This window comes from Notolepis coatsorum (assembly GCF_963971535.1).
Source record: "Notolepis coatsorum genome assembly, chromosome: 2".
In the NCBI taxonomy this organism is placed as follows: Eukaryota; Metazoa; Chordata; class Actinopteri; order Aulopiformes; family Paralepididae; genus Notolepis; species Notolepis coatsorum.
The window spans coordinates 178,819,491-178,844,630 of NC_140166.1; the positions used below are offsets into that span (position 1 = coordinate 178,819,491).

Sequence of the window (25,140 nt, forward strand, 5' to 3'; positions counted from 1 at the left end):
CTATCATTACACATGGGCAAAACAGAGTCCATTCTCTTCGGTTCAAATAACAAACTCAGCAAGACCGACGGCTTCTCAGTTACAGTGGGTGACAATATTGTCACAAGGAAAGAAGACCTACCTGGGTTCCATCCTAGAGGCAAATATTTCCTGTGACAAAATGGCATCCAATGTAATAAAAAAAGTCAACCAACGAACTCGATTATTTTACCGGATCTCCTTACTGGTAAACAAGAATACCCTGAATACTCTGGCAGGAGCACTCATTCAAGGGTACTACGACTATGCTTACACCCCAAAGCTGTAAAGGAATGTGAATCACTACCCACTTTCAAAAACACTCTAAAAAAACACCTACGGGAGACTGCAATTCGAAACTGGCCCCTGTAAATGTCCTAACACAACCCCCTCCAATGTAGAGTAAATTACCAAGTATGGTCTTGTCAATATTCCAATGTACAGTTTTGTTTGTATAGTTGTACAGTGTCCCCCACCCACCCCCCCCCCCCCCCCCCCCCACTCCTACCTAAAATGGGGGACCCTGATGGAAACAAGACAAACGTCTTTCTCAGGTCTGCATCCCCTTAACAATTGTATGTATTGAGCCGTACTGTATTGTACCCATTCTGCAATCTGTTAAATAAAGTTTTCATTCATTCATTCATTCACTCCTTACCGACATTTATTTTCTTCGCACTCCGAGTCCCCACTACCTGTCCTTCATCATCCCGCCCCTCTCGGCCCCTCTTCGCAACCCCCCCCCCCCTCTGCCAATCTGTGAATACTCTTCTCCACTCTCTCCCCCTTCCATCTCTTCCCTCATTCTCTAAGTGCACATCCACCCAACTCCAGTCACAAATCAGTTTAGCCAACAAAGAAAAACTCGCCACTCAAACCGTGTGCCAAACAACTATCCGAATAGATTAGACACGTCAACTTTTCCGTTCTCCAAACAGCTGGCCTGGCGCTCCTCTCCATTCACAACCAGCATCTCTGGAATTACACCAGCAAGATTCTGAATTATTTCAACAGTGCGGGATTTTAATTGTAGTCTACGATTTGTAATCAATTTGATCAAGCCACTGTAGCATATTTGCGTTTTCCCCTGATAGCTAAATTGTCTGCTCGTTGTTTCCGTCGCTGCAGCTGCAGCTGATTGGTGGAGGGGTCCAACATGGCGCCGTCCGCGGAATTGTGAAAACATTAGTTGGCCGGACTTTATGAAGAAGAATGAACAAAATGGTTCATATTTAGCTTGACTGTGAATGGTTTGATACGTTCACATTTTCAGTATTGCATTTTGTACCTCACACGTCCCCGACTTTCCATAACGGTAAGATACCAAGAAGAACCTATGAAGTTGTTGCTGTTTGTAACAAACTAGCTCGCCATGTAGCAACGTTAGTCAGTCAAGTTGTCAACACTATTTGCTAACTCAACTAGCCTATTAGTTGTAGCTGCATGATACATACTGTAGTGCAACATTTATATTCAGGGTCAAGTACTGACAGTTGGCGTTACTCGCGTTACCGATAACCTGCAGCTACCTAGCTAACGTCACACCAATACTCACTATCACTATTAGCCCCTTTCATGACTGATGCAAGGCTTGCATCACAGTCACGAAAGGGGCTATATCACTATGAATTGAAAATGGGGGACCCTGATGTAAACAAGACAAACGTCTTTCTCTGGTCTGCATCCCCTTAACAATTGTGTGTATTGAGCCGTACTGTATTGTACCCATTCTGCAATCTGTTAAATAAAGTTTTCAAGCAAGACCGACGGCTTCTCAGTTACAGCGGGTGACAATATTGTCACAAGGAAAGATGAAATTACCTACCTGGGTTCCATCCTAGAGGCTAATCTTTCCTATGATAAAATGGCATCCAATGTAATAAAACAAGTCAACCAACGAACTCGATTCTTGTACCGGATCTCCTCGCTGGTAAACAAGAATACCCTGAAGACTCTGGCAGGAGCACTCATTCAAGGGTACTACGACTATGCTTGCACCTCATGGTACCAAAGCACCTCAAAGGCACTAAAAACCAAATTACAAACATCTCAAAACAAACTGGTCAGACTACTGCTTGACCTTACTCCTAGAACCCACCTCACCCCTGCCCACTTTGACAACCTAGGATGGCTTAGAGTAGACGACAGAGTACAGCAACTTGCAATGGGCCTGGTCTACAAGATACACTACACGACCAAGGTACCCATGTACATGTCAAAATACTTCCCAAAGGTCAGTGAATACCACGATCACAACACCAGAGGGAGCTCCACAAATCATGTTAAACCCAGATTCGGCTCAAACAAGGGACTAAACACATTTAGCAATTATGCCACATCAATGTGGAACGCCCTACCCAAAGCTGTAAAGGAATGTGAATCACTACCCACTTTCAAAACACTCAAAGAACACCTATGGGAGACTGCATTTCGAAACTGGCCCCTACAAATGTCCTAACCCAGTTGTACAGTAAATGACCAAGTATGGATTTGTCAGTATTCCAGTGTACAGTGCCCCCCCCCCCTACCCCCCCCCCCCCCCCACCTCCAATGTACAGCCCCCCCCCCCAACCCCACCCCACCTACCCAACCTCCTCCAATGTACAGTTTCTACGTCAAATGTATATACACTATTTTTCTTGACACTTTTTGTATCACAAACAGTACTGTATTTGCAAATCTGGTATGTCATAAATGTATAGATGTAGCAGTACTGTCTGTATGTCGTGTGTGTCATATATGTTATGATGAATTGAAAATGGGGGACCCTGATGTAAACAAGACGAAAGTCTTTCTCTGGTCTGCATCCCCTTAACAATTGTATGTATTGAGCTGTACTGTACTGTACCCATTCTGCAATCTGTTAATAAACTTTTCAATCAATCATTCATTCATTCATTTATACCTAGTGCCTGTATTTCCCCCCAGCTTAAAATATGCCTGCGTTCAGACAAGTGGGAGAGAAGCAGCTTCCCAACCCTGTACTATGTATGGCCTGGTCTCCCAAAAGGGATCTCATTGCCCTCGCCAACACCACAGGAGAAGTATGTATGCCTACATTATGTAACACGACTTATATGATCAATTTACACTGTTTGTAACCATATGGTTTATGTTATTTTTATAGCTGCTACTACATCGCTTGGCCAATTTCCAGCGTGTTTGGACCTTGCCACCCAGTGAGACCACAGGAAAGGAGATCACTGCACTTGCATGGAGACCTGATGGCAAAAGTAAGAAATTGCAACAAAAATGTACCATAAATTCTAGACGAGGGATAGATAATAAGATAATGATGTGTGAGAGGTGGAAGAAGAGGGGGATCTTTTGCAGCCAATTCGTATGGTTATTGATATATTATGTCGTTGTTGTCTTTGTGTCCTCCACAGTCCTGGCCTTCAGCCTTGGAGACACCAGACAAGTGGTTCTGTGTGACGTTGAGAAGGCAGAGATACTCCATGTGTTTCCTGTGGAGAGCCCTGTATCCTGCATGCACTGGATGGAGGTGCTAGAAGAAAGCAGGTAGGCTGTGTAAACAGAGCGGAGGTCAAACCTGTGAAGGGCTGTTTGTTTTAAAGAACAATGTGCAATTGAACATTGACTGTAATGCTAAGAACTGATCTATTTTTCAGTGTCCTCAATTCATTCTACACCTCTGAAGATGAATCCAAACTTTTTCTTCCCAAATTGCCAACTCTTCCTAAAAGGTAATGATAACATCTGTTGTATATAAGGTTATCTTGCATTGATCTTCATCTCCTTTTCCTTTAACAATTAACAGAGTCCTTGTTAACTGAAAAACGTTAATTTGAAGTGTAATATATGTTGTTTTGCTTTTTCATTTTCCAGCTACAGCACAACATCAAAGATATTCAGGTAGGACAGTATTTTAATAGTGACTCATCTGCACGTTATCTGTCTGCTTTATACTTTGTTTCCGATCGAATCCATTTAATCATACTTACATCAATCTGTGTTACAGCGAGGAAAAGTCTGATGAGATTATGAACCTCCTGGGTGAAGTCAGGTAATGTATGCCTAATACAAACGCCACACCTATAGAATTATTATTACTATTTAATTTTTATTAATAATTTTTATTGAACTGAATAATGAACCTTGATTTCCACACAGACTGAACGTCCTAGTTCTTGGTGGAAGTGATGATTTTGTGGAGCTGTATGCTTATGGAATGTACAAGATTGCCAGTTTAAAAGGGGTCAGTACTTTTCACTCCTTCGTTACAGCCACTGTAACATTTATAATAGACATGTTCCAGTATAGCCTTTCTCTTGTTGAATATTTTCATGTTTTAACAAATATCCATATCTAATAAATGCCTGGTCCAAAAAATGTATTACCGTATCTTCTGTTGCTGATGATAAAAACGCATCAGAGCAAACATCATAATTTTACATTATGTTATATTAGTGTATGTCTTCTTGTTCAAATAATGTGACTTTGCAAATATAAATTCAATATTTAAATATATCTATGCATGTAATACATGATGGCATATCAGTTTAATGAGCAAATTAAATAAGAACCTGTCCCTAATAATAACCTGTCTGACTTAACCCTTGTGTGGTGTTTGGGTCTGTGGGACCCGTTTTTAATGTTTACTAAAAGATACAATGATTTTTATTTTTATTTAACCTGAGACTCATTGGCCATAGCTCATTTTCTGTGAAGAACACATTTTCATTGAGTGCACACTGTGCCCCCCTACACATTCATATTACATACTACATGGTGTTCAGGTGTGGAAATTGTAGATGAAAACAAGTACAGCTTAGAGTAGATGACAGAGTACAGCAACTTGCAATGGGCCTGGTCTACAAGATACACTATACGACTAAGGTACCCATGTACATGTCAAAATACTTCCCAAAGGTCAGTGAATACCACGACCACAACACCAGAGGAAGCTCAACAAATCATGTTAAACAATTATGCCACATCAATATGGAACGCCTTACCCAAAGCTGTAAAGGAATGTGAATCCCTACCCACATTCAAAACCGCTCTTAAAGAGCACCAACGGGAGGCTGCAATTCGAAACTGGCCACCGTAAATGTCCAAACCCCCCCCACCCCCTCCTAATAGACTGTCTCCTCCCCACCGCATGTATATATTCTCTCCCCACCGTATGTATATTTCTCTCCCACCCACCCCCTCCTAATGTACAGTCCCCTCCCCATCATATGTATATACTCTGTCAGGATCTATGGGTAACAGTACTGTATATTTGAATATCGTATGTCACAAATGTAACAGTACTAAATACCTGTATGTCATGTATGTCCCTATGCCATAAATGTCATGTATGTTGTGTATGTCATAAATGTCACTATGAATTGAAAATGGGGGACCCTGATGTAAACAAGACAAACGTCTTTCTCTGGTCTGCATCCCCTTAACAATTGTGTGTATTGAGCCATACTGTATTGTACCCATTCTGCAATCTGTTAAATACAGTTTTCATTCATTCATTCATTCATTCATTCATTCATTCATTCATTCATTCATATGGTAGAAATTAAACAAAAAGCTTCACTGTGCCTTATTTACTTTTACACACATCACATCACAAAAACGAATAGCACTTTTATTGATAAATGTGATCTAGCAGAGGGAAATGGCAAATATTAACCTTATGCTGTCTAGATTGTTTGTAATTGAGATAAAGTTAACATCTGTTAAGTATTTTTACATGAATTGTTGGCTTTATTGTTTTAAAATCCCACTAATGTTGTTGGTCAACCAGACCTGTGACCATTGGGTGAGAAACAAAAACGCAAACACCACATAAGGGTTAATAAAAGCTGCATCATTTTGGTTGAAGGAGCAAATAAACATGGAAGGCTCCTATTAGAGGTTTTACGGTATCCACTATCCACACTACTATTAGAGGTTTTATGGTATCCACGCTACTACTGTTTCCCCACACACTGAACGTCGCTCCATTAATCCCATTCTTCTCTACAGATTCCAGGGGTCTGTCGCAGCCTGTGTCTTGCCAGTGATCTCAAGTCGCTGTCCGTCATCACAGCAGTCAGGTCGGCTGACAATGACCCAGAGATCTGTTACATCCAGGTAAAACAGATTTAAAAACAAGTCATCTTCCCTGGATCATATCCTAGAATAATATGAAGAGGGATGGGATGCGTATGGCACAGGGAGACAACGCTACTTCTTAGTCAGTGTTGCTAGATGGATAATGTTCAATTATCGTCCCAGAGGCTTAAAATTATAAAAAGATTTTAGGAACATCATCGTTTGCAAGTCATAACCAAGAGAAGAAATAGACGTAAATGTCTAATTTCAGAAAACACTTATTTATTTATTTATTCATGGCTGTTCCAATAGTGATTCTGCCCTCCTCTCCTCTCCCCTGTCCTCACCTTCCTGTTCAGCACTCATTTTCTCTCCCCTGTCCTCACCTTCCTGTTCAGCACTCATTTTCTCTCACCTTCCTGTTCAGCACTAATTTTCTTTCCCCTGTCCTCGCCTTCCTGTTCAGCACTAATTTTCTCTCCCCTGTCCTCACCTTCCTGTTCAGCACTCATTTTCTCTCCTCTGTCCTCACCTTCCTGTTCAGCACTCATTTTCTCTCCACTGTCCTCACCTTCCTGTTCAGCACTCATTTTCTCTCCACTGTCCTGTGTCCTCACCTTCCTGTTCACCACTCATTTTCTCTCCAGTCCTGTGTCCTCACCTTCCTGTTCAGCACTCATTTTCTCTCCACTGTCCTGTGTCCTCACCTTCCTGTTCAGCACTCATTTTCTCTCCACTGTCCTCTGTCCTCACCTTCCTGTTCAGCACTCATTTTCTCTCCCCTTCCTCACTTTCCTGTTCAGCACTCATTTTCCCTCCTCACCTTCCTGTTCAGCACTCATTTTCTCTCCCCTGTCCTAACCTTCCTGTTCAGCACTCATTTTCTCTCCTCTGTCCTCACTTTCCTGTTCAGCACTCATTTTCTCTCCTCACCTTCCTGTTCAGCACTCATTTTCTCTCCTCACCTTCCTGTTCAGCACTCATTTTCTCTCCACTGTCCTCTGTCCTCACCTTCCTGTTCAGCACTCATCTATTTGCAGAGCCAGATGAGTGGCTGCTTAACCGGTATTTCCCAACTGCACAATTGGATCTTAACAAGCGCACAGTCATTCATTCTTGACAAAGCCTACTTTGCTGGAACGATTAATTTTGCACGTACTGTATACAGTGTGTGTGTGTGTGTGTGTGTGTGTGTGTGTGTGTGTGTGTGTGTGTGTGTGTGTGTGTGTGTGTGTGTGTGTGTGTGTGTGTGTGTGTGTGTGTGTGTGTGTGTGTGTGTGTGTGTGTGTGTGTGTGTGTGTGTGTGTGTGTGTGTGTGTGTGTGTGTGTGTGTGTGTGTGTGTGTGTGTGTGTGTGTGTGTGTGTGTGTGTGTGTGTGTGCGCGCGCTGTGGGAGGTGGCCAGAAGTGTGCAACTAGACGGTATAAATATGGAATATTAATACAGTCTATTCCACTATATAGCTATAGGTGCTGTATGATGACAATACATTTGAATCTGAGCAAAGCGCTCCAGCGCTACCTATTGAATACGGGGATCCGCTCATGCAATGCAGACCCAGTTGTGCACACGGCTCTCGTATTATAATGAGCCCACGGGGCGTGTCTGTATGCAAATGAATTGCGCGAGAATTGCATTTCAGTTTAGAATGAGTGGGATTCATCATTCGACACACCTGGGTAAGAACAGATTTGGACGTTAAGAACAGGTTGATGAATGCGGCTGTGGCTTTTCTTATTGTTCTCTTAACAGACTGTTAAGAAACAATATAAGAAAAATAATAAGAGTATTGGTGAATGAGGCCCATTGAGAGCACCCTGTTCTAAGTATACAGGTACATTTCCTGTTTCAGAACTGAGACTACTAGTACTAGAGAATAAAGCAAATTTTGGTATAAACACTTAACAAACATTCTGTGGTTCCACAAAATCAGTCTCCCATTCATTGTCAATGGAGCAGACTTTCCATCCCCACTTTATACCCGTCCCCGATGACATCACAAGTTCGAGTCTTGACTTCTCTGGTTTCTGGCGTTGGGAGAGAGTAGCTCATGTTCACAAATATTGATTGAACTGTCCATGACCATGGAAATAACATATTGGAATTCTTAAATTGGGTGATTTCCCCCTCTTAAAATACCACCTCTCCGTCTTGTGATTCTTAGTTTCTGTCCGATTATTTCCTTCCCTATTTGCCTTCTCTTCCGTTCCTCTCCTTCACTCATGACACCTCCCCTCTGTGTCCTCCAGCTGGACACAGGCTTGTTGTCCGACTGTCTCCCGGAGGTCACCAGGATGGCTCGCAAGTTCACCCACATCTCCACGCTGCTGCAGTACCTGCGCCTCTCCCTGACCTGCATGTGTGAGGCCTGGGAGGACATCCTCATGCAGATGGACCTGCGACTCACCAAGTTCGTTCAGGTTAGTTAGCCAGCAATGGGTGGTCTGGAGAGACGAGGTTGTAATAGCCCGGCGTCGAGGCAGATTACATGAGTTACACGTAGGGATGGGTATCGCCACTGATTTCCCAAAACGATTCGATTCCGATTCACAAGGTCCCGAATCGATTCGATTTCCGATAAAATTCTATTCAATGCTATACAATTTGAATGGTTCAAGGAACCCTCTAACATGTTGCATTGTTAAAAATATCAATGTTTACATTAAGAATTGACTCTCAAGCAGTTACATGAATGTACTTTTTATTGGAACATTGGCTTTTGCATATGTCATGTCTGGGTGATGTCTCAGTAAGTAAGTGGTTTCATAGATTTGTATTTCCACAATCATTATCTATGTCTATAGCCAATGGAAATGCTAGAAATGGTCACGTGGGCTGGGAGAACTAATGGAAAATGCCTATCCCGAGGCCAAACTTAATTGCAGACCCCTGGTCTACACCCTCCCCAGACCGACAGTGGGGCAATGTGCGCAACGACCAGGAAGGTAATTGGCATAACGACAAAATTGGGGGATGAAAAAAAATTAAAACAATTATTATACTTTTTATTTTTTTATAAATGGCCTTTCCAGTGTTTATCATTGTTTTCTAGCAATGTGGGGTTGTATCAACACCTTCTATGTCTCAGATTCAAATTTTTGTCCATTCCTCCAGTTCATATGAGACAAGATCCTCCCCCACTGAACCAAGCCATTCTGATTTGACTCGCTATCCTACGTAGCAAGACGCTGATCTTCCACCGCCCGCCCACAATCAACTGTGATACGTTTATATGAGCAGCGAGTGGAAATAATGCGGAAGCGGTTTTAGACAGACAGACACTTGCACTTCCCCAAAAGACAGAAAAAGAGAGAGAGAGAGAGAGAGAGAGAGGTGTATATATAATAATAATAATAATAATAATAATAATGGATTCAATTTGTACCGTGCTCTACATTCGTGAGAATCTCAGAGTGCTACAGGAGATAAAGACAAAAGTTAAATGAATAAAACAATTTAAAATGAATAAAAACAAGTAAAAAGACTAACAACCAGTGAAGAACCTAAGAGTAAAATAAAATAAAAATGATAGTAAAATGAATAGAATGAAATTCAGGCAAAAGCCTTGTTAAAAAGAAATGTTTTTAGGCCCCTTTTAAAAACCTCTACGGATTGTGGTGCTCTCAGGTGGATGAGGAGAGCATTCCAAAGTCTGGGTGCGGCGGAGCAGAAGGCGGGATCGCCCATGGAGTGCAGCTTAGTCCTGGGGGCTTTGAGGAGGTAGGCTGTGCCGGAGTGGAGGGAACGTGAGGAGGACTGGGGGGTGAGGAGTTCCTTGAGATAGGCAGGGGCACCACCGTGTACGCACTGGTGAGTGAGGAGGGACACCTTGTACTCAATTCTGTGTTCCACGGGGAGCCAGTGAAGGGATCTGAGGGTGGGGGTGATGTGATCATATTTGCGCACCCTCATCAGGATCCTAGCAGCGACATTCTGGATGGTTTGCAGTTTTTTAATGCTTTTGCTAGGAATCCCGATGAGGAGTGCATTGCAATAGTCCAGTCTGGAGGAAACAAAAGCGTGGACGAGTTTCTCCGAATCTGCCAGGGTGAGTGAGGGGCGGAGTTTAGTGATGTTTCGGAGGTGAAAGAAAGAGGTCTTGCAGAGGTGTTTGATGTGTGTATCATATGTGAGGTGGGGGTCCATTTTCACGCCCAAGTTGGTGACAAGGGTGGAAAGGGGAATGTCCTGACCGGAGAAGGAGATGGTGGTGATGGTGGTTGACCGGACCTGGTGTGGGGTACCGATCAGCATGGCTTGTGTTTTGGAACTGTTGACCTGGAGAAACCTGTGGTTCATCCACGCCTTAGTCTCCTCCAGGCAAGCGGTCAGTGTGGGGGGTGATGAAGGTGATGATGGTGTGATCCGGATATATAACTATATTGTTTTGAAACAAGTTACCAATGCATTGTCCATTGGGATTATGCCCCCCCGTGGCAGAATTATTTAGTCTCTCTCTCTATCTCTCTCTCCCCAAAGTCTGCCAGTTCAGACTGTGGGTGACTGTCACTCAAAGCGCATTGCGAGTATGGGCGGAGCCCAGCCAAGAAAAGCTTGGAATCTTGAAGGCAGAAAATGCTGCTCTAAAGTACTTGATTAGAAATACAAAACAATGCATTTTTTTTAAAGAGAACTTACAAATGTGTTCCATAGACTGACAGGAATTGTGTAAAATTGCCCAAATAGTGAAAGAAATAGTAAGATACAGCGGCACGGTGGTGTAGTGGTTAACACTGTCGCCTCACAGCAAGAAGGTCCAGGGTTCGATTCCCGCTTGGGGACCAGGTTTCCATGATGCCAGGTACCCAGGTGGGGTATCTCCCAGGCCTTTCTGTGTGGAGTTTGCATGTTCTCCCCGTGCTCGCAAGGGTTTCCCCCCCCGATAAGATAAAAACCCAATGGAAAAACATGCACAACAACAGATCGCTAACGCTGTGGCGTCCTTGACGAAGACGGACAGGAGCACTTGGATTGGTCCCCTGGCGCGGCTCACGTTGACGCCGGTCTGCTCCCGGCTGCCCTTGGGGGGGAAGGACGACGGGATGGGTTAATCGCAGAGACAAATCACATCTGCGATCCTAAAGAGACAATGCATGCGTGTGTGTTCCGGTGTGTGTGCTAAAACTAACCGCTGTGTGTACCACTAAAACATTGAGTGTCGTTGCATGCCGAATAAAGACCTCTGCAACAGGTCCTGCATTATTATTATTATGAGATAGTCCCCCTTTAAAGATCGATATTGGGATTTTATGAATCGATAATCGCTCATTCAAATGAAGATAGATTCAGAATCTGGGAAATCCGATATTTTTTTAACCCAGCCCTAGTTACACGTATTCTTTTTTGTTTGTTTTTTTATTCAGGAAAAGAACACAAGCACTCAAGTTCAAGATGAGTTTCTGGAACTTTTGCTGTGGGGACAGTCAAGGTGAGAAACAGGGTGGCTGAGTAACACCTGCGAAATGTTGGTGCATTTTGGATAATCTACTAGATGCTTGGGATTACAACCTGTAATCTCTGCTATAATTCTATTCTAAAAAAATTATTTGGCTGGTCAAATAATGAAATTATGAATCCCAACAGCCTGTGGCTACTAGCTAGTCGATGGACAAAGATTGTTTCCTGCCCTGGTGATAAATAGAAAATACAACTTTTGTCCCTAATACTGAACACTACACTCCTTTTTGTTATGTAGTGTCTTCTTTATGTGGTGGTTGTTGTTGTTGTTGTTGTGGTGAAGCTATTTTGGTGCAGTGCTTTAGACTGTCCTGTAGATGGCACCAGAAGTTCTCACCAGCCGAAGGATTCCCATACCATTTTAGTGGTATGGGAATTTATTTCAGAGAGCAGTCTTATAAAAGAAGACTAATTTGGTTTGTGTGATAGTAGAAAATAATGTAACTTGTTTCTCACTGTTTGAATGTAGTCCAGAACTGCAGGCCCTTCTCATGAACCAGCTGACTGTCAAGGTGAGCAGAAACATTATTCCTAACCTACCTAGTCTGTTTTGTATCCTTAGTGCAATTCACATTAATTACTGTAACCTTGTGTTGCAGATGTATTTGGTTGCATATTGGTATATCCACATTTCCTTTTGAATGTTTATTTTTCCTCTCAGGGTCTGAAGAAGCTTGGCCAGTCCATTGAGTCCTCCTACTCCAGCATCCAGAAGCTAGTGATCAGCCACCTGCAGAGGTGTATATCTTTATATATCAAAAATATATCTGTTAATTTGATATACAAAAGACAACATAATGAGAAACAAATCATAGTATACCCTGTTCGAAAAAGGAGTAGGAGGAAGTATACAATTTTTAAAATTCCTACCCCCTTTTAACTATCGCAAATTATTATTATTTTTGATCCACTTTTTCTCCCATTTTACCCCTTTTTAACTATCACAAATTATAATTTTTTTTGATCCACTTTTTCTCCCATCCCAATTTTTCATATCGTCCAATTCAACCCTCCCCTGTCTTCAAACGTTGTTTCTTGCCTCCCACAAGCCGGCTGCAATGTGGACTAAGTCATACATAGCACGAGTCCCCTCCGATACTCGAGGTAACAGCCGTCGCATCTTTTCACCTGCGCGGCTCGATCTTTCAGCGTCGGGGGTCTGGGCTTTGGAGGGGCCCCGCCCCCGTCGCTTCTTGATTCTACTGCGCAGGCGCACCAACCGACCTGTAGGAGTCGCTGTCCACAACGCCCGATCCCCACCCTTCAGTTTCCCTCCCTGTAATACGGCCAATGTGTATTACTGTGGACGACCAGCTAAACTGAAAGCAATGTGGAGAGCGGGGCATCCTGTTCGAGCCTAGTCTCCAGCATTCGTTGCGAGCGACTTGCCCACTGCGCCACGTAGCCGCCCAACTATCACAAATTATATAGTTTTATTCAATTGTTAATTTTATATATAAACGCTGTATCTCTATACAATCCAATAAGTTTATATTTAAATACATTTATAAATATATAATATGTAATATGTATATATACTGATACATAATATTACAGAGGTTTCTTCTGCCTCTTACTTTTGCTCCATTTCAGCTGTTGCCTGAACTTGTCTCATCCTCAAGAGATTTGTCTGCATTTTTTAAGCCAATTTGATTTGTCACAATCTAGGAGTCCTTTCAGTCATCCAAATATTACTTGCACCGGCCTTTTTATTTTTCTTCCCCTTTGACTTTCAGTAAGATGCTTAGAATGATGCTAACAGAAATGCTAACATTTTCTGCTTCTCCAAAACCGAAACACCGGTGCAAGTGCATTTTGGGGGTGAGACAGAAAGGGCTACAGCTTGTTACAAATCAGATGGGCTTTTTAAAATGCAGATTATCCCTTTAACTTCCCAGTGGCTCAGAAGCTCTGCTGTACCACCTCAGTGAGGTGAAGGGGATGTCTCTATGGAAACAGAAGTTTCAGCCACTGGGCCTGGACTCAGCAGCTATAGAAGGTACTCGGGCCATAAACCTGCTGCATGACTGTTGAACCTGCTTGATATGATCAGTATCTACAGTACTGTGTGTATTGTGTTTTTTCAGATGCCATTACAGCTGTGGGTTCCTTCTCTCTGAAAGCCAACGAACTTCTCCAGTGAGGATTTCTTGATTGTTCTGTAGTCTGAGTCGCCAGTAAAGTGTGTGTGTGTGTGTGTGTGTGTGTGTGTGTGTGTGTGTGTGTGTGTGTGTGTGTGTGTGTGTGTGTGTGTGTGTGTGTGTGTGTGTGTGTGTGTGTGTGTGTGTGTGTGTGTGTGTGTGTGTGTGTGTGTGTGTGTGTGTGTGTGTGTGTGTGTGTGTGTGTGTGCGAGAAACAGTTCTTCCCCCTATGTGATCCTCTTTTATAATCCTGCACATTCCACCTTTTGTCTTCTTCACTCAGAGTGATTGACAAGAGTATGAAGAACTTCAAAGCGTTCTTTCGGTGGCTGTATGTAGGTAAGATCCTGTTTGATAGCGCACTGGTTTTATGTCTAAATTCTTTGTCGTTGCTTCAAGATGTTTTGTTTTCCACACAGCGATGCTGAGGATGTCTGAGGAGCATGTGCCTCCGGAGCTCAATAAGGTGAGAGGTCATTGTAGCAACCGTTTGTGAGGGAGAGAGGAGACATTTGATTCGTGTCATAAAATAATTTTTGCATCTCTCTGCAAGAGAAGACCAACCAGCCTGTTTTGATTGATTGATTGAAAATGTTATTAACGGATTGCAGAATGGGTACAATACAGTACGGCTCAATACACACAATTGTTAAGGGGATGCAGACCAGAGAAAGACTTTCGTCTTGTTTACATCAGCGTCCCCCATTTTCAATTCATAATGACATTTATGACATACACAACATACAGATATACAGATATCTATCATGACATTTATAACATACATGACATACAGATATACAGTACTGTCACCAGTAATGAGGGCAGAATGATAGACCGGTCAGTTTAAGAGTGGAAGCAGCAGCATGTCTATAAATTACATCACAATAGTCTAAAACTTATAAGAAAACGGCTTAATTTGATCCAATTGACAAGATTTTGGTTAGATCTGATTGCTGTCATGCCAGATGACAGAGGTTGAAAATAATTGGGATTCATGTTTTAACTTCTCTGTTGATCTCTCTAGATGACCCAGAAGGACATTGCCTTTGTGGCTGATTTCCTGTCTGAGCATTTTAGTGAGGTATGGTCAGTAGTCTCATAACTGTGCAGTAATCTCTAATGTTCTCTCTAAACATTAAAAAGAATAATGAAATTAATGTCTTGTTTTAACAGAATGAAGAGCTGTTTGATCGCAAAGGGAAGTATTTCAATGTTGAACGAGTGGGTCAGGTAAGGAATCACAGGAGGGACAGTGGTGTGGGCCATAGTGTATGAATGGGGTCAACACCTTGATACTGTTTCCATGTGGGATTGATGGCCATAGTGTATGAATGGGGTCAACACATTGATACTGTTTCCATGTGGGATTGATAGCCATAGTGTATGAATGGGGTCACCACTTTGATACTCTTTCCATGTGGGATGATAGTACCTGAAGGACGAGGATGAGGACCTGGTGTCTCCACCCAACACCAAGGGGAACCAGTGGCTGATGTTTTTACAGGAGAGCACACACTTGAAAGGTAAACTAGCTATGCTTTTAGAACTGCTAAGTATGCAGGAAAAAAAGTGATTGATTATCTATTGTAATGAGATGTGAGTGGTTAGGTTTTCTGTCATCTTGCTGGCTACACCTCTAGGTCTTGGGTGTGGCCAGCAACATTAGGTGACTATATTCATATTGTTTTACTGACGTTTTCCTAAAATGTGATTATCGATTGATTCAAGTCAAGTCAAGAGTTTTATTTGTCACGGCATACAAGCATACAGTGAAATGCGGGGGGTCATGCCCGCAGCGATGTGCAACACAAGTAATAGACAGGATTGATTGATTGAATGTTATTCTGGTTTGTCTAGAGAGCCCATTGCTGTTCCCCTCCTATCCCCAAAAGTCTTTACACTTTGTCAAGAGGATGATGGAAGCTGTGATTGAGTTGTGTCTACAGAAACCGGCTGTAAGTGATGTCTGTGTCTGTGTGTGCGCATGTTAATTTTATTCCTCTCTTTGAATCCATGTTTATTTGACTCTATTTGAAAATTAAGAAGTGTCTTGCCTTCACCATACCACCCTACCATTTTGAGTGCTGCAGTAATTTAATAATGGATGCTGTTTTCTCTTCTCATATGCCTGGTTACATAAAACTAACCTAACCTAACTAACTAACTAATGTAAACTCCAACTTTTCAATGTAAAGTCACCCAGTTATACATTAATGAAAGAACATTTTTGCTATACTTTTTTCTGTTGTTTTTCAGGAGGTCATTGGGAAATCTGTAAAACAGGCTGTTTATTTGCCTCTGTACACTGTGCCAGAAAGGTTGGTCTACATTTACTGTTGATGTGTGATGAGATAATTTTTTTTAATGTTGTTGTATGCTGATTTCTTTCCCACATAATCTCACACACATCCAAAAACTTTAAAACAGTTTTGCACTCATTAATTTAGTTCATAGCTGTCAACATTGGCATTTGAAAAAACGGGAAATTTCGCCTCGGCCCCGCCCCCTCCCAATGTAGTCTCCTCCCCCTCGTTAAATTAAATTAATCAGATACCTGGTTGAAAGTGAAATGCTGTGAACATCCCTGCATTAAATGAATGGAAGTGTAAGACAAATTCAGTATAAATTCACTTTATGTAGTAGTATAGCATTAACATGTTCATATTTATTGAAATCTTACAATGCATACATAAATGTTATGATGAATTGAAAATGGGGGAAGAAGTCCTTCTCTGGTCTGCATCCCCTTAACAATTGTGTATTGCGCCATACTGTATTGTACCCATTCTGCAATCTGTTAAAGTTAGCAATCAATCAATGTATTACCATAGTGTCTTTATACCTTCATCACTGTACATATTAATACTACAACTCAAGAAGAATCGAGAGGTTTATTTGTCACATACATACAGTGAAATGCAGATTGATTGTGCAAAATACAATAAAAATAGGCATAGAAAAAAGAATAGGTAACACAAGATATGCATGATAAAAAAAAGACATGTTCCTATGTACATTACAATACAATTGTAACTCTTAATGTATCTAAACTATACAATACCTCCTTCTTTATTTTGTTTAAAGTGATCTGTACTGTACATACATCTGATTAGTATTGTATATTACTATTGCACTTTACTGTTACATTTGCACTCTGGTTGGATGCCAAATGTCTTCGTTGTACTGTATAATGGCGATACATTTTAATCTAATCTAATTAGACTGTTGTATCACTCTGGAATGGATGGGGGATACCACTTAATTCCCTGTGGGGGTCTCTTGCATCGGCCAGGGACCTGTTGTAGGTATAGGTTGCAGACCTCGCATTTCTCAACACCTTCTGAGAAGGAGTGTATTTGTGAACATTTTTCATAGCCTCTATGCCTCGCCGATTGGTCATGATGACTGACGTCGCTTTTTCCTCCGTGTGCGACATTGAAATCAGCGCGACATAATTTACAAAAAGCATAAGAGTGTTGAAACGTTGCTTTTCGTGAGGTACGGGAACGTCTCCTCCCACTTGGCGAGATATTTGTAGCTCTTCTTGGCTTTCTTAGCTGGTGGAACCGCACAATCCTCTCAAGTCCATCGTAGAATGTATTACATTTCGAGCTAAACCCCTCCTTTATCCGGATTCCGGTCGCTGTTCTTCTTCTTCTTCGGGTCGCAACCGTCTTCCGGTCTGACTTCCTGTGCCAACGTTCTAATCTACACTGCTGCCACCTGTCGTCACGGAGGGGAATTGCAGCCATTTAGTAAAAAATTTAAAAATAAAAAAACAGGAAAAATACAGGAACGGGATGACGGCGGGAAGGAAGGTTGAAATACCATACAATCCCGGGAAAACGGGATGGTTGACAGCTATGAGTTAAATACAAAATTTAAAGAAATATTTGTATTGAATCCTTGTGTTGTGTTAATTACAGCACCATGCAATTACGTATGTAGATAGCGAAAAAGATAGCAATACCTTGTCGTATAGGGAGGTGTAGTCTGACGTCACTTTAGTTTCCTGCGCGGTCCACCCGTATAGGGATTTATCATTGGGGAAAATGTATTATCGGCTATTGTAATAATTCTGCCTCATGAACATTGGCAAGCTTTCCATTTTTGCACAAAATGAGTTCCCTTCTATCACTAACATTATTGTTTAAGCATTTTTGGTTGAAATAAAATTTGTTATAAGGTTGTTTAATTTGTCTACAAGAACTACACTTAACAGTACTGTCGCCTAATACAGCCAGGAGTCTACGCTGTGGTGACGTCAGTCAGCAGCGCCAAACTGAAGTGTAGTTCCTCAGTGAACGAAAACGTAAACATTGTTATTTTGCTACTTTTACGATTGAATTGTGAATTGTTTCATGTTGAGCTATAGATTGTGGATGAATACACACAGAAAGGTACACCATGCCAATGTTGATGCTTTATTTGTTTTAAACAAGACTATTTAGAAATGTGTCCATTGGAAATACATTGCAATTTCAAGTGAGGTGGACCATGCGGGAAACAACAATGACGTAACCACTACACCTCCCTATGGGGAATGCTACCTTCATTGTTGGGTTATAATTAACACAAGGATTCATTGTCCCCGATGACATCACCGGTGGCCATATTCAAACGAATTTACTCATTTACCCTTTAAAAGTTATTTCTTATTAGATACAATGGATATTACCTGTTATTTTTATTAATATTTGTTTGTCTCTGTCTTCAGCTCTGAAAATACCCCGAGGCTTTTTGAACTTCCGTCTTTGTAAGTAGAGCAGATACGTCCTCTACTCATAAGTTATCATGAGAACCTCAGACAGGTGTGTGTAGTGTGTTTTAATAATGATATACTCTGTATGTTTGGTTGTCGTTCCAGGTGGAATGACAAGAAGGCCAACATGCACAATGTTGTGTTCTGCATGCCAGAGATTTCACCCTGCAAGCTCTACCTGCTACGGAAGGGAACAGACCCATACAGGTACATTTCTTACTTGTCTGTGTATATTATTTATATTGAGTTTCTTCAGGGTATCTATCTGCGGGGTATTATAAAGTGTTACATTCATAATTCCCCCTGCAGCCACCAGTTCAGTGTTGCTATGTATTTATTTATTTTTGCTAGTATGGTCGTGAAATTGGTATAAAATGTTGCTCTAAGTCAGCGGTTCTCAAACTGACTAGTTTGCATTGGCAAGTTTTCCACCTGGCAGCTGTGTCTATTTGCCATGTCTCTCCCCTTTATCAACGGAGGCCGACACACAGTATTCCAATACACATCTCACTACATCCTGCGCACGTATAATCACGGGAGGGGGGTCTGGTCTTTTGTGTGTAACCTGGATTCGCAATGGATAGGTTTGTTGTCAGAAGCGGTGCCGGTTGGCCGCGATGAAATGGGCTCTGCGCATAACCAGCTGCTATACCACACTGAAGTGAGGTGGCTATCTCGAGGCAGAGTATTAAATCACCTTTTTTAACTTGGAGAAGAAGCGCGGATTTTACTTGCAAACAAAAACAACCCATTGGCAGAGAAATGTGCTGATAATGAGCTGGATTAAGAAACTCCATTAGTGGCACTCCAGGATAATCAGTGGAGATTTTGGGGTATTTACTCTGCTTGATGGCTTTTTGTAGGAACAGAATGTTTCAAAACATTATTTGAATCCCATCATCTGTAGCCACTAGATGGGCTCATTGAACAATTTCGGAGAGAGAGTGAGGACAATTTGGACAACTGGATCAAAGACCCGTTCATTCCGCATGACGCAGCAGGCCTCCCACTGTCTGAGCAGGAAGCGCTCAATGTGACGAGCTACTGAAAGTAAAGTTCACTGGACAGGCCCTCGCAAAGTTCTGGATATCAGTCCGGAACGAGTACCCAGTGTTGTGTAATGCTGTGCTGAGAAAGCTTGTCCCCTTTGCATCAACATACCTCTGTGAGGCCGGATTTTCAGAGTAGAAGCGGATCTCTGCCAAAGCGCACATGAACGCATTTTCTTTTCATGTTCTGGCAACATATTTTGGCTAAATATGCCTTGTTTTATAAATGTGTATACATAAACAATTCCGTTGCTTTTGTTGATAATATGCATTAATTTCATTGATAACATAGTGCTGTAATTTCATTTAATAAATATGCATGATCAAGTTCAACAACGTGTGCTTTTATTTTGATATTCCTTATTTCCACGTTGAAATTACGTGATACATCAAGTGTGGGGTCGCAAAAAAAAAATCCTAAATAAAATGGGGTCGTGGTATAAAAAAGTTTGAGAACCCCTGCTCTAAGTGGTATTAAAAAGCTTGTTGAAACCTGCAGATACCCTGTTCTTCTGTATAGAGAGTCTATATAACTTCGAATTGACAAACTAGCTTTCCTCAGACATTCACTCTTATTCCATACGACACTCTTAAGGACTTTCATCTTCCATATTGTCTGATTTCCATTAATCAATACACATTCAAATACAGAGGACCATCTCTTTGGAAGAATCTACTTCCATCACTACAGTCAACATCTACATTATTATTATAAAAAAAAAATTAACAAGAAAGAAAAGAAATACATCTTAAAAGGAACTTAATTAGCAAATATTTATAACACTTTATGAATTCATTGTAATGCGTCTTATCTTGCAACCAACGTCCATGCAAATTGTAGTGTGTGTTTTTCTTTGTTTGGATTTGAAGTCTTGACGATTGCATAACCGTTGTTCTTATTTTTCCTGTATGGATATTGATATTAAGGGGAGGTATCTTCATAAGCCATTGTTGGCTTCTAACCTCTCCTGCACAATGTTTTAACTTGTTGTTGTATCTTTTTTTATATGAGCAAATAAACTTAGACTTAAAATAGAGCAGAACAGTCACTGGTTGATTTCTACACATAAGGACGCAGACATTTTGTTGGCCACTCTACTGGACATGGCACAAAAGTGGGAAAGGAATAAAGATTTCTTACCGTCTTATAGAACGGTAGAGCTAGTCATGTATAGTTACACAGTCATGTATTCTGTCTTAGAGACTAATATACCTATGATCTCATCCTCACAGGCATGTTCCAAACAGTCTGATGACTATTGACCTGAGCAATGTTCTGCTCCAGAGCGTTGCTGATGGTGATCGTGAGGTCGCTGCTGAAGCTGTAGTTCAGTGAGTCTTTTCTCATTCTTCCACAGAATTCCTTTAATCAGACTTGGAGACAAACTATTGAATGAAAGGGGGGAAAAAAATATCATATATACATTTTAAAGTGTGTGTGTTTTTCAGCCCCTTCCGTGTAAACAGTTGCCTGGATGCTCGTTTCTATGATGACGAGACGTTAACTGTGGTTCTGCATGCATCAGAGGAGCAGGAGACCAGGAAGCGTGTCCTCGCTCAGTTGCCTCTTGGATCCGCCCTCCGCTGTGAGACTGAGTTCAACTGGGATCCGACTCTTAGGTGTGTGTGTCTGTCAGTGTGTCATTAAGAATTAATATCTCTTATTTGCATAGTGGCAGCTTTGCCCTCCTCCAGCCTCCACGTTGATTCACCACTGGGGCCTGGGCACCAATACCGATCCTGGTGTCTGCTGTGTCAGGCTGATACAGGGCTAGATATAGGGACTTGATAGGGGGAGAATTTCCTATGATACAATGTAAATACTATGTGTACCTCATACACCTTGGATCAATGCTTATTTTTAGCACCAGTGCAGGAGAGGTGAAAGGAATGACAGACAACTGACCATCTCACTGATAAAAACCCTTTTTTAGTAGATATCATATCACTAAATAATTAAATGGAATACAGTATACTTTTATTTTCACAACAGACTGGGATCTTTTATGTTGTAGCATGGGGGAAGCATTGGCCAGGTTCTAACATAATTATGGTTGACCCAGCCACAGTTCAGCCAGGCTGGGCCAGGTTCTAAAGACCGTGAACTAGCTAGACCATGGTAGAGCTAACCCCTGACCAGGGGCAAGGGGGGAAGTTATAAGACTCACTGCCACTGGGGTTGGACAGGCCGGCATTGGACTTTGGGTCTCAGCGGCAGAGAGAGTAAAGGCCACAATCTAGCGGTGGGTCGGGCTGTTGTCCTGGGGGGTCCTGGGGGAGGGGAGTGGGGGAGGAATTGTCTATTGTGGTGTCTGTAATGGTATAAGTAGATTTTTTATGTTATGTTCTGTGTTTATTATTGCTAATGTCATTGTTGTTATTATTATTGTGGTATTGTGAGGTCTTGTTATTATATTTGTCTTGTTTTGTGTATAACTGTGTGTCTGTCACTATGAATTGAAAATGGGGGACCCTGATGTAAACAAGACAAACGTCTTTCGCTGGTCTGCAACCCCTTAACAATTGTGTGTATTGAGCCGTACTGTATTGTACCCATTCTGCAATCTGTTAAATAAAGTTTTCATTCATTCATGTGTGTGTGTCTGTGTGTGTTGTCAGATTGGACCAGCAGAGTAGCGCCATCCCGTCTCAGAACCTGGTGCTGGAGAATCAGTGGAGGGACCTGGACAACATGAAGGCTCAGTTTGTTGTCGTCAATGGGATCCGCAAAGTGGCCTGTGTGGTAAATCTGAATCACTTTTCTGAAGACATTCCTGGCCTTACAAGTCAAACACATCTCACTACGAAACATGTCGTCGGCTTTAGAAAACTCATCGTTAGATTCTGATCAATCAGCCGGTATCACGTCCTCGTCTGTTTGGCTTGTGTTATCATCTCTCCATCCACTGACCGTCTGCGTTGTGTTTTATCTCTCCGACGTCTCATATACTGGCTGATAAAACCTTATCATTCCCCGTTAGTGCAATCCGCAGCATAAGTAGTCACCACCTCCATAAGAATTCGACCCTCGGACACCATACCTTTCTTGAAAGAGCGTTGTTTATTGATATAAACAGAAACCTCATCTCGGATGTTATCCTATTGTATTGTCATTGCTATCAGTCCAATAGTGGCTCTGGCCTGTCGTTAGCCAAAACCCTCCTTGTGTTAGCCGAAGCTAATGATGATGTGTCATCCCCCCCCCACCGGCGAGGGTGAGAGGGATGAGAGTCTCTGATGGTTTCTTCCCTCCTGTGGGATTCGTTTCTTTGGTTGTTCTTAGTCTCAGTCTCATCAGTCTGCCCTTACCCGGAACCACTGTTCGATTTATATGATCTTCGTCATAGCAACGACGGCCCCGCCCCTCTTCTGGTTACTATGTGCCGCTGCCATGACAACTGCTTTAACCTTTACACACATCAAAACGTTTCATTAGTGGGCGGTCAGGTGGCGTAGCGGAGATTGCGTCCGTCACCAAACCCTGGAGCGGCTAGATTCGCCTGTTCGAATCCAGCTCACAGCTCCGGGGTTGTCACCAGCTTGGCTGGCCGTTCACACTAATACAATTGGCAGTATTAGAGGGTGGGAGAAGCTGGCGGGGTGGGTCCGGGTCGTTGTAAACAGCGACTCCTACAGTTCGGTCGGGGCGCCTGCTAAGCGCGGATAGGACTTGAGTGGGATAGTGTGATCCTTCCACACGCTACGCCCTCTCAATGAGAATCCGCGCTGCCAGGTGAAAAGAAGCGGTTGATTGGCTGGACGTGTGTCGGAGGAAGCACGTGATAGCCTCCACTCTCCCAGACCGACTGTGGGGGGTAAGTGCGCAGTGACCAGGAAGGGGATTGGGAATTGGCATAACGACTAACATTGGGATGGGAGAAAATCGGAGGAAAATGGAGGGGGGAAAAGATCAATAATAAAAAAAAAAAAACGTTTCATTAGTGTCAAAACCTCCATCGCTCTGCTCCTGTGCCCTGTGCCTTCGTATCAGCTTGTTGATGTTCTTGATAGGAATGTAAACATTCTGCTGGCTAACACTGACTGCCAGCCACTAGACCGCTATTCTTCCACCGCTCAAACCGTCAGCATGCACATTTCGACCTCTCTGACCCGGCCCCTTTAGATGCAGTCATCTCCCCCCAATCTATACATCACATACATTGAAAACCACCACCGATTTCTCTCAACATGGATCTGTTAAACACTGAGGTCTCTCTCCTTCCCTTTGTATCTCTCAGCTGAGTTCTAACCTGCGCCATGTGCGGACCTTTGAGATGGATGTGGAGGATGAGGAAGACGAGGAAGGTGGTGAGTCCCAGAATGCCAGTGCCGACCAGAATGGGCTGGAGATGACGCTGAATGAAGCTGAGACGGAGGATGAGGGCCTTGGAGAGGATGTGGAGCAGAGCAACGAGGAGCATCTGGAGTCAGAGGAGGCCCTGGAACTCTCCTAGCAGCTTCACCTATTAGCCAAGCATCAGTGTTGACACAGTAACATTTGGACTTTACGCTTGTTTAGCTTGTTACAGAAGAATGTCTGATGGACTTACAGTTCCAAAAATAGTTGTATGTTGGAATTAAAGAAGTTTTTATAAGAATCTGTTCATCTTGTTTGCTTTTTTTGTAAGTAAAATACTGCTTTGCGAGTTTGTTTTTTAAACTTATTTTACCAACTGACTAACTTCATTGTCCTGCCTTGTATCTCATATTTGGTGTAGTAGCTCACTTATTATGGAGAAAATAGAAAATATCAAGTTTGCTGATGACACAGTTGTGGTGGGCCTGATCTCTGCAAACGACGAGAGGGCCTACGTGGGAGAGGTAGAGAACCTGGCGCTGTGGTGCTGGGAGAACAGCCTCCCTGAACGTCAGCAAAACGAAAGAGATGATTGTGGACTTTAGGAGGTCGGGGGCCAGGGACTACAGCCCCCTCAGCATCGACGGGGCACCGGTCGAGAGAGTGAACCGTTTTAAGTACCTCGCAGTCCACATATCCGAGGACTTGACATAGACCACACACATTGACAGTGTAGTGAAGAAGGCACGGCAACGCCTCTCTTCCTTTTTTTTTTATCCACTTTTTCTCCCATTTTTCTATATTTTCTCCCATCCCAATTTCGTATCATCCAATTCAACCCTCCCCTGTCACGGACGCTGTTTCTTGCCTCCCACAAGCCGGCTGCAATGTGGACTAAGTCATACATAGCACAAGTCCCCTCCGGTACTTGAGGTAACAGCAGTCGCATCTTTTCACCTGCGCAGCTCGATCTCTCAGTGGCGAGGAGTAACGCGTGGGGGGCTCACGCTGCCCCCGACACTTCCTGATTCTACTGCGCAGGCGCACCAACCGACCTGTAGGAGTCGCTGTCCACAACGCCCGATCCCCACCCATCAGTTTCCCACCCCCTAATACGGCCAATGTGTATTAGTACGGACGACCAGCTAAACTGAAAGCAAATGTGGAGCGCTGGGCTCGAACAGGCAAGCCCAGCGTCTCCAGATTTCGTGGCGAGCGCCTTGCCCACTACGCCACGTAACCGCCCGCAACGCCTCTTCCTAAGGAAGTTCAAAGTGAGTCAGAAGATCCTTAAGAACTTCTACTCATGCACAATAGAGAGCATCCTGACTGGTAACATCACCTCCTGTTTTGGGAATAG

At 42.7% G+C, this 25,140-nt stretch overlaps 1 protein-coding gene across 2 annotated transcripts; it reads left to right on the top strand.

Annotated features, from left to right (window-relative positions):
- Positions 1–1,166: 1,166 nt before the first annotated feature.
- Positions 1,167–24,032, top strand: anapc4 (anaphase promoting complex subunit 4). 2 transcript variants are annotated; one of them, XM_084307352.1, is made up of 29 exons: positions 1,167–1,333; positions 2,947–3,062; positions 3,146–3,251; positions 3,408–3,540; positions 3,651–3,725; positions 3,868–3,894; positions 4,001–4,045; positions 4,153–4,237; positions 6,007–6,114; positions 8,324–8,494; positions 9,702–9,794; positions 11,438–11,502; positions 12,001–12,043; positions 12,193–12,269; positions 13,430–13,530; positions 13,619–13,670; positions 13,956–14,011; positions 14,092–14,138; positions 14,697–14,753; positions 14,846–14,902; positions 15,102–15,195; positions 15,530–15,627; positions 15,929–15,990; positions 18,390–18,428; positions 18,540–18,641; positions 20,717–20,815; positions 20,933–21,103; positions 22,103–22,226; positions 23,722–24,032. In XM_084307352.1, exons 2-29 carry the CDS (start codon positions 2,955–2,957, stop codon positions 23,935–23,937), a joined length of 2,511 nt encoding a protein of 836 aa, XP_084163478.1. In that variant the 5' UTR covers positions 1,167–1,333; positions 2,947–2,954; the 3' UTR covers positions 23,938–24,032. The 2 variants fall into 2 exon arrangements, with proteins under 2 accessions (XP_084163478.1, XP_084163479.1); XM_084307353.1 differs by lacking the exon at positions 9,702–9,794.
- The last annotated feature ends 1,108 nt before the right edge of the window (positions 24,033–25,140 follow it).

Bases quoted from the DNA above. Each gene is read 5' to 3' on its own strand.
- anapc4 (XM_084307352.1), top strand. From the start codon at position 2,955: ATGCCTGCGTTCAGACAAGTGGGAGAGAAGCAGCTTCCCAACCCTGTA. The intron at 3,252-3,407 runs GTAAGAAATTGC...TGTCCTCCACAG, and splicing joins ATGGAGACCTGATGGCAAAA to TCCTGGCCTTCAGCCTTGGA. The intron at 6,115-8,323 runs GTAAAACAGATT...TGTGTCCTCCAG, and splicing joins CAGAGATCTGTTACATCCAG to CTGGACACAGGCTTGTTGTC.